Source organism: Callospermophilus lateralis, chromosome 13, assembly GCF_048772815.1.
Source record: "Callospermophilus lateralis isolate mCalLat2 chromosome 13, mCalLat2.hap1, whole genome shotgun sequence".
Classification (NCBI taxonomy): Eukaryota; Metazoa; Chordata; class Mammalia; order Rodentia; family Sciuridae; genus Callospermophilus; species Callospermophilus lateralis.
Window position 1 is genome coordinate 99164339 of NC_135317.1, and position 18521 is coordinate 99182859.

An 18521-nucleotide genomic window follows, 5' to 3' on the forward strand; every position below is an offset into this window, starting at 1 on the left:
AAACTTCCATGAAGCTACAAAGAGAGGCTTTTCCCAGGCTGAAGAATGAATTTTAAATGTGCTAAAAAAATAATCACAGGGCTGGGGCCGTAGCTCAGCAGTAGAGTGCTTGCCTCACACATGTGGGGCCCTGGTTTGATCCTCAGCACCACATAAAAATAAATAAAGACATCTACAACTAAAAAATAAATTAAAAAATACCACAGACAAAATGTGCTGTTGAATTCAGTTAGTATAATTTTGCTGAGGATTTTTGCATATTTGTTCATGAGGGATATTGGACTGTAATTTTCTTTTCTTGTAGTCTCTGGCTTTGGTATCTGGGGTAAATGCTGGCCTTATAAAATGAATTTGGAAGTATTTCATCCTATTCAATGTTTTGGGAAGAGTTTGAGAAGTGTTGGTACTAGTTTTCTTTAAATGCTTGGTGGAATTCAGCCATGAAGACATTAGGATAAGAATATTAAAGTATCAAATGGGCAGAACCTCCCACCGTTAAGAACTTTCTATCACTGTCCTGTAGGGGGCATGCTGTGCCACCACCCAGCCCTCTGGAGGAGTCAGATTGTTTCTCACTTTTGTGTGTGTGTGTGTGTGTGTGTGTGTGTGGTGCTGGAAGATGAAACCGGGGTGCTTTGCCACTGAGCGACATCCCTGGCCCTTCTTTTAGTTTTTCATTTATTTTAAATTTTATTTTGAGATAGGATCTGGCTAAGTTGCTCCAGTTGGCCTTGAACTTGGGATCCTCCCGCCTCAACCTTGTAAGTAGCTGGGATTACAGGTGTGCACCACTGTACCCAGCTTGTGTTTTGTTTTAATATACAGAAAAATATCACAAAGTCACCTTGATCACAGGGGTGAGTCACCTTTGAAATACTGAAGGACGGTGTTGGGAGGCTCCAGGGACCCCAGGGGCCGGCATCTCTTAGGAGGGCGACTCATGGAAATGGAATATAATGAGTCCTGCTGAGTCCGAGAGGGGCTGGCCTAGGCTCCAGTCTGTGGTAGCAGTTGCCTAAGCCTGTCCTCACTCACCTTCTGGGACTGGCCTGTGACCCAGGGGAGGGGATGCTGCATGCGAGTGGGCATCATGCCAGGGCCCAGGGCAGTGATGGAGTGGATGACACCGACCGCCTCACCCCGGCCCAGCCTCCTCTGTCTTACGGCCCCCGTATGAGTCACCATCGTGTTTCTCTGGTGATGCAGCAGCCAGGGCTGAGGCTGCGGCACCTGTTTTCTGTGGGTGGGCCGGAGTGAGCCAGCTGCACTTCGCTCTGTGGTCATTGCCACTGAGGGGAGATGCTGTGCTACAGGGGACTCATCCCTGTCCTCTAGAACAGTTGGTCCCAATCTCCATAACAAGCTTACATGGCCCTATTGTTTGATTTCTTATTATACACATCCTTCCTCCTTTCAAAACAGCTAGAGGTCATTTGTTTATTTTTAAATTAAAGCAAATCAAAATTCACTTTGCTGCAGGCCTGGCAGGGACTGAAGTCGGCCAACCTGTCAGGACGCTGGGACATGAACTGAGGGCCTTGACTCAATGACCATCGATCCCAACCTCCTGCTGTTATCACCACAGCCTAGTGTTCAACTGAATCCCTGCTCCAGGTTCTGGGGGCAGCTGAGTCTCACCACACCCCACTTCAGACTCCCAGGGAGAAGAAGTCTGACTGGGCACATTGGGCTGGAATCCACCTGGGTCCAATCAACTGGGTTCCAGGTGTGTCCAGGAGGAAAGGGTCATGCACCTCGAAGAAGCAGGGGGGGGGGCCTGGTGGAGACAGATGACCCCATCCCCCAGGAGGCTGAGCACACAGCACAGACAGCACCGTGAGAGACAGGTCAGGTGTCATTCTCCTCCAGATGAAGTGACAATGAGACCTACAGAAAAGGCTGACCTAGGCAGGGTGTCAGCAGGAATGACAGGCTGTGGCTCTCTGCAGGTCTCTCTCCAAGGGCAGATGCCACAGCTGTTTGTCAGTCAGGTCAACCTGTCCCCTGGGCACACACCTCTGCGTTGCCCCTGAGCTGGGTGTCAGGTGCTGTGCAGGGGGAGCAGAGGCCCCAGCGCATTCTCAGAACTTTAGGAGAGCTGCGTTTGCAACAGAAGCGCCACCTCAGCTGCTCATGGCAGCTGTTTCCCTGATGACCTTTTCTAGTCCTTAAAACTCGCATGTGCTTAGGTGGGAGCAGCCTCACCCATCAGCCAGCCTGACACAGGACAAGGTCACATGTGTGTCTTTCCAGATGGGAACAGGGTGGAGACTGGAGAGTCTGGGGAGTTTTCTCGGGGCCTCTCCCAAGGCTTGCCCAGTAGGATCTGGGCAGGAGAAGCCCCCTGCTAACCACCTTTCAGGTATATCCACGGTGCCAAGGTCACAGGTCCTGGGAGTGCAGGAAGGAGTCAAGAGAACCAACATGAATCCCACAGGCCAAGCAAAAGTGGGACAGACGGCACTTCTTGAGCCCCTGCCAAGTCCAGAGTTCTGACCTCCATGCCAGGAAAGAGGAGGATGACGACTCAGCCCTGCCTTGGAAACTGCCCGTCTGCCTGGACAGGAGGGACATGTATGGGCTGGGAGTAAGAAGGTGGGAAACGTCTAAACGGCCAAGTGACCTAGTCCCAGTCTCTGAGGAGCTGTGTGGAGACAGAGGGCCATCCAGCAGGGCTCTTGGGACTTGACGGGGGCAAGAGAAGGAGGTGAGCAAAGGCAAGGAGGTGGGAAGGCAAAGGACACGTTTGGGCCCCTGGAGCGGGTTCACAGGTGGGAACGCGACAGAGGAGTTCAGAATTGGCAGATCAGAAATCATTCGAGGTCTCGAATGGCGGGTTAAGGAGAATGAGTGTGATCCCATAAGTAATGGACAAGGGGGGAGTTGGAGAAGAACGCAGTGGGTAGGGAGGAAACATCTGGAAGGGGTGTGCCCATGGATTCCAGGTTGTGAGCAGGAACTAGTGGAGTTGAGAGGAACCGGTTGGAAGCCTTGGCCGTAATTCAAGATCCAAATGCCTAGAGCTTGGATTAAGGTGGGAGGACTTGGGAATAGACATTTGAAATGTCACAAAGAGTCCATGGGACTTGGTAGCTCATTTGCTGTGGGAAGGAGAAGGAAAATATCAAGCTTGAATGATTAAGTGGAATCAATGTCAGAGAGAGGGAATGTTTCCCACATCCACAGATCAACACATCCACCAAGAGGCAGAAGGAGAAGGTGATCAGTGAATTCCATACGGTCTCTGTCCTTGGGGAAGGCACGTTCTCTTTTCTCGTCTTTAGCTCTTCCAGAAAAGGCCCCAAGAGTCATCATAGAGATATCACAGAGGAGGTGAGAAAAGAAAATTTCATTGCCAGCCTGTAACAGGTTCTTTACCCACAGCCTCAGAAATCCTCAAAATAACCCTAAGAGCTCTGGGAGAGGCCTGGCTGCTTGGGGGCAGGGGCTCTGAGCATGAGAGGGCTTCAAGTGTCTTGTCCAGGCTAGACAGGTGGGCTGCAGAAAGCCCTGGGGGGATTGAGGGCCAGCCTTAGGCTAGGGAGCCACCGTGTGCTCGGGCTGTCAGGAAACTGAGCAGGGACAAGGACCTCCTGTCAGGACATCAGGCTGAGAAGAGATGCCAGGGCCCAGGGAGGAGTTTATTTTTGGCTGAGTTGAGTTTGACAGGACCCTGAGGCCCCAGAGACAGGCAACTCTAAGCTCGGGCGAGAGTTCAGGGCTTCAGTCCAAGGCTTGGGGTCACCTGTCAGACACTGTGACTTGAGACCACTGTTCAAGTTCATTCTTCTTTAGAGCAAAGTTGACATTGGTTTGACTCAAACCAATTTGCATTCTCATCTCATCCAGCTTATTTGGTAGGAATAATAAGCTGGCAGAGGAATGCTAATGAGAAAAGGGATTGGAGAGTCACTTTATAATTAATCAAGATATGATTATGGATGCCCAATTAAGGTGGGGGAGGCATTTTTCCTGAACATGAAGGACAGGACCAGGGTTGGGTTTTAGAGTCACATGGGTTTTCTCTTTTGTTCCAGCCCATTTTTCTTTCCCCCATTAATTAATTAATCCAGGCTCTAGACCAGAACCAATTTGATTTCTTTCAGGAAGGCCTGTATTAATTTGGATTTGATCTTCCGACCCTGGAGGGTGACGCTGATCGAGCGCCCCAGGTTCACTCAGTGAGCTAACACTGTGTTGACTTGTGGCTACGGCAATGAACGAGTCAGACTTGATGTCTGTCCTCAGTCTCCAGGAAGGAGAAAAGAGTACATGGATATGGAGGTTGTCCCTGTTGAAGATGAAGGCAGATGCTATGGTCTCAGTGATTTGGTGTCTCCAAAATACCAGTGTTGAAAACGGCCCCCAAAGTAGGATAGGGGCCCTTTGGGAGGTGATTAGATCTCAAGGTCAGTGCCCTCACAAAGGCAATCAGTGCCCTTATGAAAGAGATCTGAGACCCCCCTTGTCCCTTCTGTCACCATCTATGAACCAGGAAGTGGCCCTCATCAGGTGCTGATTCTGTGGGTGCCGAACCTTATCCTTTTCAGGAGGCAGAAATGTGAGGAATAGATTTCTGTTGTTTATTCTGTGGAGCAGCCCAAACCGACGGAGCCAGCGGAGGAATAACAACCAAGAGATGTACAAAAGGAATTAAGCACTAAGGTCAAAGGCAGGAACACACATCAGAAGAATGAGAACCAGAGAAGGGTCAATAGAATCAAAGGAGTGATTAGCTTCCTTTCTGGGAGCAACTTCAGAAGAGCACGGCAGAAGCCAGGTGCCCAGGAGCAAGCAAGAGGGATGGTGAGGCAGAGTCAGCCTTTCATGTGCTCCCCAATGAAGGAACACAAACCTGGGAACCAGGAACGATGCTTCAAAGACAGGGCAGATGCATAGAGGGCAACTGGGAAAACTGATTACACTTAGATTATTCTTTAAAATATTCTGGCCCTCTGAGAGGAAAATAGAGAAATAAATTGTGGTATATTCATAAAACATACCAAATGGTAAACTATTGTTATACACACAATTAAACACATGAATAAAATACATTTCAGAGACATAATTTTGAGCCAAAGAATACATCATGTATGATTCTAATTATGTCAAATTCAAGGACAGACAAAATAATACATAGTGCTAAGATCAGAACTGTGGTAACCTGGTTAGGGAGTGGGCCCAGATGGGGAAGAGGTCCTAGAAAGGATCTAGAACAATTTCAGTGATGTATACATACATTAAAAAAAAAAAAAAACTCATCAAGTTGTACATGTGTATGTGTAACCATATATACTTTTTTAAACTTTTTGATTTTTTTATTCTATGTCTTGATTTTTAAAGTCTTTTAAGTGGAAAAATGAACAGAAGATCTGCATGTGTATTATCTGTCACTGAGCAATAAATGACCTCAAAACTTAGCATCTTAAAACAATAAGACTTTACTAGTTCGTGGTTTCTACTGGAATCTGGGAGAAGTGTAACTGAGTGGTTCCGGCTCAGGGTCATCTCATGAGGTTGCAGTGAAGATGTGAGCCAGGGAGGCAGTGCTCTCACGGCTGGAAGGTCCACTTCCAATATGGCACACTCAAGTGGTTCTCGGCAGGAGGCGGTTCCTTGCCGAGTGAGCTTCTCCATAGGACGGCTCGGGTATCCTCGCAGCCCAGGCAGCTGGTTCCAATCAGAATGAGTGTACAGGACAGAGCAAGATGGAACCCACTCTGTCTTATGACTTAATCTCAGAAGTAACCTACATCACACTTCCACAGTGTTCTCCGCATTACTAGAGGCCTCTTGAAGCAAAGAGGAATCAAAGGCCTATCAAAGGCCTATCAGAGTTTGTGGGCCTATTTTAAACCACCCCCCCACAAAACAGTGCTACATTCCCCAATGTTTGCAGATCTGGTCGTAGGGCAAGAGACTAGGATCTGGGAAGACCCAGAATATCATCCCCCACCCCCCACAAAGATATCTGTGTTCTAATTCCCTGAGCCTGTAAATGTTATGTTATAGGGCAAAGAGGTCTTTAGGTTGTGAACTGGCTAACCTTAAAATAAGGAGAACATGCTGGATTATCCAGAGGGATTCAGTGTCATCACAAAGGTCCTTTAAAGTGAAAGCAGGAGGTAGAGGTGTCAGCGTGGGGCAGCACGAGAGAGAGACCGTCCCTTTATTGCTGGCTTTAAGGCTGGGAGGAGGCCCTGAGCCAAGGGATGTAGGCACTGTTTCCGGGCATCGGGGGTCTCTCCTGGGTCACAACAGACCAGCTCATGATACCTTAGGGACTTCCCGGTGCGTTACCTGGGACCTTTGTAGAACCAGGTGGAACCAAGGGAGGCAGGGGGAATGGAGGGAGAAAACCCTGGGCTATCAACGGGCTTCAGGGGCTTGGAGTCTGAAACGGGCTGGTCTGGAGCAACCAAACACAAACGCGACGCTCTGCACACTCATATTCAAGAGGGTGACGCCTGTTTGGGCTTTAAACGAAGATTTTTTTTAATCTCCTAGTGGAGGCCTGGGCACCGGTGCTGGTTTAAGAGGGCAGCAAGCCCTGGCTGCACAGCTCAAGGATGAGGAGAGGATGATCCGGGGCTGCTGGCTAGGTGGGAAGCACGTACTCCATCTCGTCACAGCGGAGGTAAAGATAAATTAGAAAGCAGCTCCAGATGCCAAGGATGAGAAGGGTTCCCAGGCCTGGCATGGAAGTTTCCCGCTGGTTGGAAAGAAAGGCGCGACCCTGAGGCGGGGTCAGGCGGGCCGCTGGGGGGCGCCCTCCCACCACGGAGCCTCGGGGCAGCAGCCTTAGGCGTGGCCACCCACGTCCTCCTTCCTGGTGCCACGTCCTCTACCACTGAGTGGCCGCGCGGGGCGGCTCACGTCCCTACTCCCTGCACGACCGTGGGGTGGGGTCGATGCAAGGCAGCGGAGCAACTCCCTCGGGGATAACCCGCTGAGAGAAGGCCTCCTGTTCGGGTCTACCTACCCCTGATTGTAGTTGGTCTTTAGGGCACACAACAAACATTTCTCCTGCGGAGGACAGAAACGGCACAAGAAAGGTCATTTTTCCCTGCTCCAAGATGGCCAGCCTGCTGGGCACCTCATCGGGCCTTGCTATAGGAGAGGACAGAATGATGCGGTGGAGCAGGTACGTCGGGGGTCAAGCCCTACAGGGTCCTGGCTCGGGAAGCGCCTCGGCCTCGAAGGCCAGGCAGGTCAGCCGGCCTCCAGACGGGGCGGGGCGGCGGCGGCCCCGGGGGCCAGGGCAGCGGGCAGCCTCCACTTACGCAGCAGCTCCTACACTGAGGAAGGGAGTCCGGCAGCTCCTTTTTGGGTTTGGGTGACACCACCGTGTTCTTGTGGAGAGACAAGGCCGCTCCGCCAGCTGCGTCCGTCTTCTTGAGCCTGAGCCGAGGGTCCGCTTCGCTCTTGCCCATCAGTTCCTCGTGCTCCATCCATCCTCTTCGCAGGGGACTGGGGTGGGGGTCAGGGAGGGGCGGAGAGTTGGGGACACACTTGCTACCAGCACACAGGTGGCCTGGGAGGCCCTGACTCCGAGCCCCGGCGGCAGGAGCCACGACAACCCCCGGAGGAGTCCTGGTCCTCGGCACCCCCAGCGCCTTCCGCACAGCCGGGGAGGAGAGCGTGGGGGAGGGGGAGAGACGGGGGTGGGCTACACTTACAGCTTGTTGTTCTTCTGTATATTTATTAAAACCTCCATCTTCTCGTCCATATCCTTCTGCATTTCCTTCAAGAGAGAATTCAAGACTAGAATCTTCCTTCTGAAGACCTTCGAGGTCCCTCCACCCTCCTCTCTGCAAACCGCTGGGCGTCCTCAAGAGTCCTTGCTAGATCTGGCCAAGTGTTCGGTGGGGTGTCCTCGACCACACCCACACCCGCTGCCCCCACCACTCCACGATGAGACCCAAGCCCAGGCAGAGCCTTAGGGGCTGACCAAAGTCTCCAGGTAACTGATTTACCTGTCCAAGGAATAAAACCCACAGTTTGATGCCTATAAAATGATGGAAGCAAGAGAACAAATCTTGTGACACCAAAGACATTTGATGCCAGTGTTTTGACCCTTGCCTGTGTTTTTGTGTTGGCTCCATCTTTTTTTTTTACCCAATCCAGGCAGAAATGGCTAACCCAAAATAAAACTGATGGTAGCTGGAGTGGTGTGGCACATTTATTGTCACCGAGAAATGAAAGAATAAAACAAATTTCTTAGCAGAGTTTAGATCTGCAAAACTTGACCTGGGAAAATTGGACAGAAATAGTGGACATGAAAGGAGTTATAAGGCAGCGGAAACTATAATTGATGATATTTGTTGTGGACAAAAACAGATTTGAATTGACCATCATAAAATATACATGAAAATAATTGACTCCAATGAAAGTAATTTTAGTAAAAAGAAAAGAAAGATTTGGAAACGGTTTAATTTGACGTAGCAAAACTGGTCAAGGAATTATGCTGTTGGGGGGAAGATGATTTCAGAAAACGCCTCTTGAAAAGCGTTTTTAAATAGTAGTATAAATTTTGAATCAAATGTTAGAATCTATAGTGTGAGACTATCCTTGAAGACAAGAATACCCCACAGGTTCAAAATGTCAAAGTCAAAACTTCCCATATACTTACGAACTTGTGGCTTTGAAGTCATCATATTCCAACCGGATCTCCTTTTCCCTTTGAAATAGCTCTACTTCTTAATTATCCTTGTCATTGTTAACACTTCCTTATCCAGATTCAAACTTCAGTGTCACCATGGACACTTGCCTCGTGAGACTTCATTCTTTATTTTGAGTCTGACACTGTGGGCCGTTATTTCTTTTAATGCATCTTTCAGATTTACCCTTTTCAATCTCTTCCTAAAATTAAAGGTAGTCACCTCTCTTCACCTTGCGGCAGAGGCAGCTCCCCGCCTGTGCCCTTGCTGTCAGACAGTTGCACTGCTCCCACCCTGCCCAGGCCACCTTGCCAGCAGCTGCTCCCAGCATGTTCTGTGATCAGGGATCTCTGGAGGCCTCTCACTATGTGCAGAACCAAGGCCCAGCTCGTCTGCTGATTTGCAAAGCTGGCACTGCCCACCTCCTTTGTGCCCTTGCAGTTCTGTTTTTCACATTTCCCCCAAATGATCCCTCTTCATGGCTGAGCTCCCCACTGACCACAAACCAGAACGTCCTGCCTGCTTCCTGCTGGGCTCAAGCTGACTCCGGCCTGAAATAGCCTCCTCTGTGCCTTTCCAGCCCCAGCTCCACTCACCAACAAAACTTTGGTGTTTGCATTTTAATATAAAAATAATGAAAATCTTTGAGAAAGTGTGGGTGGTACAAAGTAATATCAAAAATCAATATTCTCATCCTCAAAATAACTGCTGTTAGGCCTTTGAGTATATTTATTTCCAGCCTTTTTTTGGGGGGGGTGGGAATAGTGAGGGTTGAACCCAGGAGTGCTCTACCACTGAGCTACATTCCCAGTCCCTTTTTAAAATTTTGAGAGAGGGTCTTGCTAAATTGCCAAGGCTGCCCTCAAACTTGAGATCCTCCTGCCTCAGCCTTCAGAATCCCTGGGATTACAGGTGTGTCTGCTGCACCCAGTTCTAGCCCTTTTTTTTTGTATATTTACTTAATTTTTTCCCCCTAGTTGGAAGCAACCTGTATACCATATTACTTTTATCTTGCTTTGTTGTTCTCATTATAAGTATTCTTTCTAAACATTGTCCTTAATAGTTCCTAATTTTTATTTCATGGATATACCATAATTTATTTGGCTTTTCCTCAATTGTTGAAAATTGTGCTTGTTCCCAAATTTTTGTTGTTATGATACTGCAATGAACATTTATTATATAGATTTATGCCACCGTTTCTGATTATTCTCACAAGTTAAATCTGAGAAGCAGAATTAAATTGAAAAGTTTTCATTTATTTATTTTTTTGATGCCTACTCTGTTATAAACATTCCAGTTTGTACAAATTTGCAGTGTAAGAACATTTCTTTCTTAATCTCTCCTTGTCATGCATTAAAAAAATGCTTATTTGAATGTAATTGTTTATTATTTTGCTTGCATGCCTTTACTGTCTAAGGGGTAAAGCTTTCAATAGACCTACGGCTGCTTGGTTAGCCACATCTGTGGGTTGTCTGCCCGTACTCTTGCCCATTTTCCTATTTGGCTCTTATTGATTTGTATGAGTTCTATATGTTACAGATAAAAATCCTTTTGTCTGTACTTATATTTGTGGAAAACTATTTCCCCAAACTGTTGTATCTTTTTAATTTTTTATATGGTACTTTTCTGTCATCATTCTCTTAAGGAAAACTTTTATGTTTAAATATGTCAAGACTTTGTGATTTCTTCCATTGTATTTATATTAAGTCATCTAGGTAAATATTACTTACAGCTTCCTCTTATTGGCTTTTATTATTAAACTCATTTTATAGACTATTTCAGTTTACAGTACTTAATTAATTTTTCTTCTTATACAGTCAAGACACCTATAAATATTATCACCCAATCCTTTTCTCACTGACAATTTAAAATCACCTTTATCATATTTTAAATTTAATAGAACCATAGTTCTCAGCCTTGAGTGAACATTGGAATCACCTGCAAATTTAAAAAGCCTCTTGGAGCTTATACCTCATCCCAAAGGTTAATTGTTATGGGGTCCACCTGGGTGTAAAGTGGGGAGAAGACCAAATCACTGCCAGCTGAGTCTAACCTGCAGCCAGGGTTGACCCTGGTGCTGAAGAGTTGGGAAGCTGGTTCTCAGCCAAGAGCAAGGACCAGAATCACGTATGGAGTCTGAGACCCCTCTGTTTCATTCTGGAGATTTTATTCAGTGCGTGTAGGCTGGAGCTTGAGCACATGGATTTAAAAAAAAAAAAAAAAAGGTTTCTAGCTCAGAAAGGTTTCTTAGTCCATCCCTGGCAGAGAGGCCACTGACAGTGTTACTATCCCAGTTTCTTCATTTGTCAGGTTATCCTTGGGCTACACCACCTGATTTGATAACTGTTGTTTTATCATGAATTTTAATTATCTAGTAAGGCTAGTGCCCCCTTAGAACTCTGGAAACAACTGGAGCTATTTGTTTTTGCCTATTTATACTTCTACATCAGTGGTTCTCAAGCTTTCCCCTGGGGAACTTGGCCAAAACACAGCAGCCTATGCTCCATCTGAACATGGGCCTTGGCTTGCCCTTTGTTAGTGTTCTGGGTGATTCCGAAGCATGGTTTGTGAACCATGTTCTAGAATCTAGATTATCCTCCCAGAAGTTTTTTTTTTTTTTTTTTTTTTTTTTTTTTTTTTTTTTTATCTTATCAGGGCTTTCAACTAGATTTGCATTAAGTTTCCAACATGGTCTTCAAGACTCAACAAGGTTCACTCTCTCCATAAGGATTTTCTCTTGTTGCTCCAGCCCAACCTCATTATTCACACCTGTAAATTGATAATTAACTCACAGCCAGCAATTTAGCTTGTAATTCTTTCTTACCATAGAGTATGGGTGGCCTACCAGTGTGTAAGTGCCTGGAGGGCAGGGTCAGGCATACTTTTCCATAGTTTCCAGTGTGGTACTGGCCCATGGAAGGCACTCAGTAAATCTTACCTTCATGATTTCCACGAATTCATGAAGTTTATCAAAATCTTTGTCCATTACATCTTTTATCTAATGAGGAAGAAAAGCATGATTTGACCAAGCACAGAGAATATTATGGAAGTCAGTTGTGTCTTTGGGGTATTTTAAGCAAAAGGCAGCAGCTGCACCTTGGGAATGGACTCACAATGTCCTATATTAAAGCCACGTTCTTCCCAAGGAATCTATGAAGGGTCTAGGGTGTACATGCCATCAAGTCGTCCCCACTGTCAGCCACGGTGAGGCTCAGGTCTGGCCACTGCCAGGCTTACGTGTGGAGTTCAGATCACAATTTCAGTCCTTCCTTTCTTGCTTGAATATTCCCTAAGTAGACTATTGGTGGTTGTATTATAGAAACTCTTGTTATAGAAACTCTTCTTTATTATAAAAACTCTTCTTCCCATGCAGCTGGCTCAGGTAAGGTGAATAAGGAGATGCAGCTGGTCTCTGGCTGCCCCCAAATTCCAAGTCAGCCCCTTCCACTCAGCTTTATCACTGAGGTTCCTTCATCCCAACTGTAACACCTTAGGGAGTCCTCAGCCACTAGAAAATTGGGTCTAGGCATCAAACAAATTAGAGATGAGTATCCTAAGCTGCCCAACACTTCAGCACTAAGAGGGACTAGGGTGGAGTTGGCGATTGCCTTCTCCTGCACTTCCCGATTCCCTTCACTATTCCAAGTTAGGAATCACATTTTTCTTGAAGCTAGGCTTTCCCTCCATATGATGTAAAGATTTTATCCCGTTACCTGTTTTATTTCTTCCATTTTTTCCTTGAGCTCTTCTCTCACCTCCCTGAGTTCACTCTGAGAAAATAAAATGGGGGAGAGAGAGTAAAGAAATGTCCTGCCTGGATGAGGAACTGTGTGCAGGAGGAAGGAGTGTTGTTGAAAGAGGAACAAGGAGATACTTCTATAGGGAGGAAAAAAAGTGCTGTCCCAACAAGGGGTCTGGGGACCCACAGGCATCACGTGCCTCCCGCTGGCAATGTGCTGAAAGGAGCACATCTTCACTTCTCTGGAAGTTGTCAGCCTGTGTCCAGGAACATCAGACCAACCCAAATTGAGGGTGACTCAGTGAAAGAAAAACGACCTGTAATCCTCAAAAATGTCAGTGTCCTGAAAGACGAAGGTTGAAGAACCATTCTAGATGAAAGGAAAATGAAGAGACGTGGCAATCAGAGGTGGGCAGGCTCAAAATGGCTGTGGTGAGGTCCCTTGCCGAGGCTTCTGGTGGGCCACGTTTTAGTAGATAAGCAAGGTCATGGACACCTGATTCAGTGTACGTCTTCAAGGTCATAAACATTTGCTGGTGAGCATGTGTCCACTTATGTAACCTGTCGGCAGTGTGCCTTCTTTAGCCTGCATGTTAAAAAAGGCCTATGGAAATGGCTTGGGGTTAAAGGGAACTGGCTGGGGGCTGGAGCTGGAAAGCTGGGGGCTGGCTAAAGGCTACACTGCCTCTGCATGCAGAAAACCAACTATCCCAACTGTGTCTTGCACTTCTTCCACCTGCTGGGATCCTGAATCTGTTTTCTGGGTCTGAGCCTCCGCCTGACAATTGACATAGTTGGTAGGCTCTTCCACAGGTTAGAGGTGTGAACAGGGGTGACCTGTGGCTATCAAGCAGCATGTAGCACTTGATCACCATGGTCCTATTAGCATGGACTCCTGTGGAGATTTGGGATACTGTGAATGGTTTCCCTGAGAGCACAGAGAAGACATGTGGTTGCCCTGAGGAACCGCAGCCCGGTGGGGGAGACTGTGAATGAGAGCGGCAGAGTCCAGGCACTGGACCACGGCCCGGAAGAAAGGTGGCAGCAGCAGTGCAGACAGGACCGAGAGGGGGCCTGAGGAGCCACACACAAGGGTCCGCTAGGGCCAGGTGATAGGTGTTCCTCACAGATCTGAGAGCAGAGACTGATGTGACTTTGTGAGCGACACTGCCAACAAGGGAGTTGCTAGATACAGAGAAGACCTTGGAAGCCGAGCACATCGCTGGAGGAAGATCTCTGCACCTTGGAAGTACTCTTTGGCCTCCCCCATTGTGCTGATGGAGTCCAAGGAGTAGGGAGATTAGCACCTGTAAGCCCAGCCAGGGGTGATGTGGAAGGTGAAGGCAGCAGCTGCTGGCTCCGGTGGGTAACCAAGTCCACCACGTTCTGCCTATCAAGCGGAGTTGGTGGGCTTGGGAGAATAGTTTAAGGCCACTTTGTGTCATACCTATGAGGCTTAGGGGTGCTGGGAGCCAACAGGAGCAAGATACCCTCTGTGCTGCGTGTTACTGATCCTGCATAACCTTGTGACTCAGATGGGCTAGATGGTGCCCAAGTGTGCCAGGACTCAGCAGAGACCAAAAGAGAGGCAGCACAGACAAGAGGCTCCAGGAGGTGCCAAGGCCTATTACTATGTAGGTGAACCAGAAACAAGCCCAGACCTTGGAGGTAAGGCACCAGCACTGTCCAGTGTACTGATAACCCCAGCTGTGGACAACTGCCTGTGTGGACAGTGGTGACTGAGGAGCCAGAGACAGACTGGGTCTGGTTTGAAACCAGTGGAGGACAAAATAGCTGGTGGGCTGAACTGAATGGAAGGCAAGTGAAGCATTCCGGCGGTGGTGCGCGCTGCCAGTTGTGTGTGTGGCAGGAGCTCCAGGAGCTTGGCCACCAAGAACAAACAACCGCAGGGCATGCTACCGGCCCTACTCCCCTCACTAGCCCAGGGGGTGACGAGGCAGACACTTTGGCTAGGCTGCAGTGCTTCGAGAGGCCCCTCCCGCCGGCCTAGCGGCTTGGTCGCATCCCAGCCTACAGCATGCAGGTGTGAACGCTGTGTGGGACGCAGTCGAACAGCGGGCCTGCCTTTAGCCTGGAATGTCCCGATAGAGGCCTGCCACGCATGTGTGGTTTGCACCAGGAGTGTCCACACCCACAACACCGGGAGCCACCCATAGCATAGCCAGGTAATGCGTGGACACGCTCCTTGACAGCATTGGCCCTCTACTGAGATCAGAGGGGCCCTGTTTGTTTTAACAGTAGTTGATCCAGTTGGTGGCCTGGCCTGGTGGTCAAGGGAATCAGCGTGCTACGGTTCCTGCCCTGACTGTGTTCCTGGCCTGTGCAGCTGGCCCATCGTAATAGAGAGTGATCAAGGCCCCCATTTCTAGGTTGGGATGTGCAGCGGTGGGCAACTCTGGGACAGATTCAGTGGGAGCTGAACATCCCACACCACCCACCGGCTTCAGGCATGAGAGAGAGAGAGAGGCCTGCTTAAGCAGGGACTTAGGACTGCAGTTATCCCGCCTTCTAAGAAGGGAGGACACAGTGTCTGTGGGCAGTTAGTGAGCCCTGACTGAGCATCCCTGACCAAGGGGAACCAACTCCTGTGGAGGCTTTGCTGCATCACAGCAGTCCCAATATAGGTCCAAGTGACAACAGAGGATGTTGCACTTAAATCTGGGTTTGGGAAGCAAGGGAATATACTTTTGCCTGCTCTGACTGAATTGAATAGGGAGCACACTGTGGATTGGACATGGCCCCAGACAATAAAGGCCTCACATCTTTGTGGGTGGCCCTATCAGCCCCCTGGGGAAAAGATTTGGAGTGTGACCTCCTTGTAACACCATGGGTGACTAGTGAATGTTCCCCTCTCCCCTGCTGGTTACATGTGACTTGGCCAAGTCCTGCAGATAGGACACAGATTTTAAAGGGCACTTTTGTTATTTCCCTTCAGCCAGTTTTGAGTTCCCCAGCGATGGTGCACACAGAGCCTGCTCAAGTTCAGGGCCAGGCTGTGCGGGTGTGGTACACTGCTTAGAGAAGCTGCCACAGATGGCCACAGCGCTTTCCTGGGACTCTATGATGGTGTACGATCTCCTGGATGGACGTGATTTACCTGTACCAGTGCCCCTAACAGTTCTGGCCAACACCATCATGGACTGGGCACACAGCTACCCCAGCATAGCCAATACCTCTGCATGCTGGATGTGCACAAAAGCCCTGTGAGTTTAGGCTGCTGGACAGCCCTGGTGAACCTAGACTGCTTCCTAGACAATTGGACACGACTGGGAAGGACTTCTATTGCTACCTCAATATGGGATGAAACTGGCAATAGTTTTTAGTAATCCTAGGTGACGGGGCTTATTTTCTGCTTATATGTTGTTGCAGGGCGGGGTTGTGGCTCAGCGGTAGAGCGCTTGCCTAGCATGTGCGAGGCCCTGGGTTCAATCCTCAGCACCACATGAAAATAAAGAAATAAAATAAAGGTATTGTGTCCAACTACAGCTAAAAAAACCCCCCAAAAACATATGTTGTTGCAGCTTGTATTGTTGTGGCCTGTGGATGCAGAGTTCTACCCTCCCGATCATTGTGGAAGATGAAAATGCATAGATTGTACAGTGAGAAGTCCTAAAGGGGTGGACTGTAGGGCAGGCCCCAAATGGCTATGGCCAGGCGCCCTCAATAAGGCTTCCAGTGGGTTGCTTTTGGTACGTAGCCAAGGTTATGAACACCCTGATTCAGTGTATGTGCTCAAGGTCATAAACAATTTTTTTATGAACATGCGCCCACTTAATAACCTGTTGGTAGTGTGCCTTCTTTGGCCCACTTATATTAAAAAAAAAAGGCTTATGAAAATGGCTCAGGGGCTTAATGGAGCAGCTGGGGCTAAATGGAACTGGCTGGGGCTGAAGAGCTGGGGGCAGGCTAAAGGCTATCACCACCTCTGAATAAAGCGTGTCTACTATCCCAACTGCGTCTTGCACCTTATTCCACCTGCAGGGATCCCGAATCTTTTTCTTGGATCTGATACTCCGCTCGACAGGCAGCCTGTGGTCCTGGACTAGGTCCTAGGCCAGAAAAAAAGGTGGGTTTTGTTTTTGTTATTAAAAACATTAGTGAAGCCAGGCATGATGGTGCACGCCTGTAATCCCAGTGATTTGGGAGGCCGAGGCAGGAGGATCAAAAGTTGGGGGCCTACCTCAGCAACTTAGTGAGACCCTAAGCAACTTGGTGAGACCCTGTATCAAAATAAAAAATAGAAATAGATATAGAAAAGGGCTGGGGATGTGGCTTAGTGGTAGAGTTCCCCTGGTTCAATCCCCAGGACCAAACCAACAACAACCCAAACAAACAAACAAAAACCGGAGAGAAACAAGTTGCAGGGTGGTAGGTGTCTACAGGTGCAGCCACCAGAAGGTGACTGACTTCCAGCTCTCCAGGGCACTGGTCCTGTCCTGGTTACCTGGGCTTACGCACTGACCTTCAATTCATGTGTTATTCCCGATTTGTTGAATGGACCTTGGTGTTTAACTCCTTTGTAATCACACATCTGTTGATTGAAACAGAAACAGAGCGTTTGAAACTAGGTATGTGGTAGGACTGCAGAGGCAGATCACCCTGAGTTTCTGTCCCTCCCTAGGGACAGGACAGAGGTGAAGGTTGGTGACCTCACCTGTACAGAAGTTTCCCTCCTCCTCCTCCTCCTCCTCCTCCTCCTCTGAGCTCATCTTTGGGCCTCACTATTTCTGTTTCTTGGATAGATAAGCTTACTCCTCCCTGGGGGGCCTCTGTGTATGCTTCTTCCTTTACCTAGAAGGCTCCTCAATCTTTGTCTCACCAGCATCTTCTCCTTCAGCTCTTGTTCCAAGAAAGCTCTTTCCCAACCACCCCATCTAAAGCAGGCACCCAGTCCCGCCTTTCTATCTTTATTCTCTGACTAGCTGGTAATACTACTGAATTTTCCCATGTGTATTTACGAGTCTCATTGGTGGCTAGTGTGAAGGTCTATGAGAACAAAGAAAGCTTGTCTCTCCCATGGCATCCCCACGGCACCTGGGATGGGTCTTGGCCACCACAAACAGCAAATGACCCCTGACTCCAAGTCACCTCCCCACGGATCTCAGGCCTGGCTGCTGGCATGGCCTCAATAAAGCTTCTTCCTTTGATCGTCTCTGGCTTCAATTCCAGGTAAACTGTCTTGTAGTTCTTGCCCTGCAGAGAGAGGAGATGGAATTTAGTCAGGATTGGGGGAAGAGAACGAGGAGCCAAAGGACCTTCACCAACCCTCCCTGTCCAGCTGTGCTTGAGCCCAGGCTCACACATCCCGGGATCCACAGCTCAACCCCACCCTGTCCGGTGCCAGTGAGTGCTGTCCCCACTCAGCTGGCAAAGGACGCTTGTGGAGGCAGCTCTAAGGAAACCTCCCAGGAGTCTAGTCTTGGGATCAGCAGACCAGGCCCCCCCTCAGCTATCCTTTCCTCTAGGTGCGCCCACTTGGGTGAGTTTTTAATCCCTCTGAGCCTCCGTTTCCTCATCTGTAAATAAAACATAATTCTATTTCTCTAATAAGGTCATCTGAAGCCTTCGGCCTGCCGGTTGGATGCAGGCCTGACGCAGGCCAGCTGGGGTCATGAGGCAGCGAGAAGTCTTGGGGAGCAGGGAGGAGTCACCGAGTCTCTCCTTCTCGTCCCAAGGCCCAGCATTAATCCTACACCCATTCCAGGCTGAGAGCCCGCTTTGTGCGGCTCTCAGAACAGCCAGAACAGAGACAGAGAAGCCGAGGTGTGGTCAGAGCCTTCTTGGTATCTGTCCTGCCCTGTCTCCACTCAGCTGAAGCTCAAAGAAGCCCCTCAGAGTCCAGGGGTGTTCTTCCTTTACCAAGCCTGTTTTCTTGAATTCTGCCCTCTTGGCTGACATGATGGAAGAAGCCAGGGTGTTCTTCAACTTCCCAACCTCCCCACAATAGCCCCCCGGGACCAGGCCACCGTTCTGTGCAACTTACAAGCCAAGGTGAGGGCAGGATGACCACCTCTTTGTGTGCGGAACAGCTGAGGTCATAATGCCTAGGACCCACATGTTGGCCTGGAGCATCACCACAGCTCTGGGCCCCACTGCCTCTG

The 18521-nt window shown here is 48.8% G+C and overlaps 1 protein-coding gene across 1 annotated transcript; it reads right to left on the reverse strand.

Annotated features, from left to right (window-relative positions):
- Positions 1 to 7163: 7163 nt before the first annotated feature.
- Positions 7164 to 18318, reverse strand: Tex35 (testis expressed 35). The gene is made up of 7 exons (XM_076872942.2): positions 18280 to 18318; positions 17562 to 17613; positions 16883 to 16950; positions 12374 to 12430; positions 11599 to 11658; positions 7680 to 7744; positions 7164 to 7470 (listed from the first exon to the last, which is right to left on the reverse strand). Exons 1-7 carry the CDS (start codon positions 18316 to 18318, stop codon positions 7164 to 7166), a joined length of 648 nt encoding a protein of 215 aa, XP_076729057.2.
- Between the last annotated feature and the right edge of the window lie 203 nt (positions 18319 to 18521).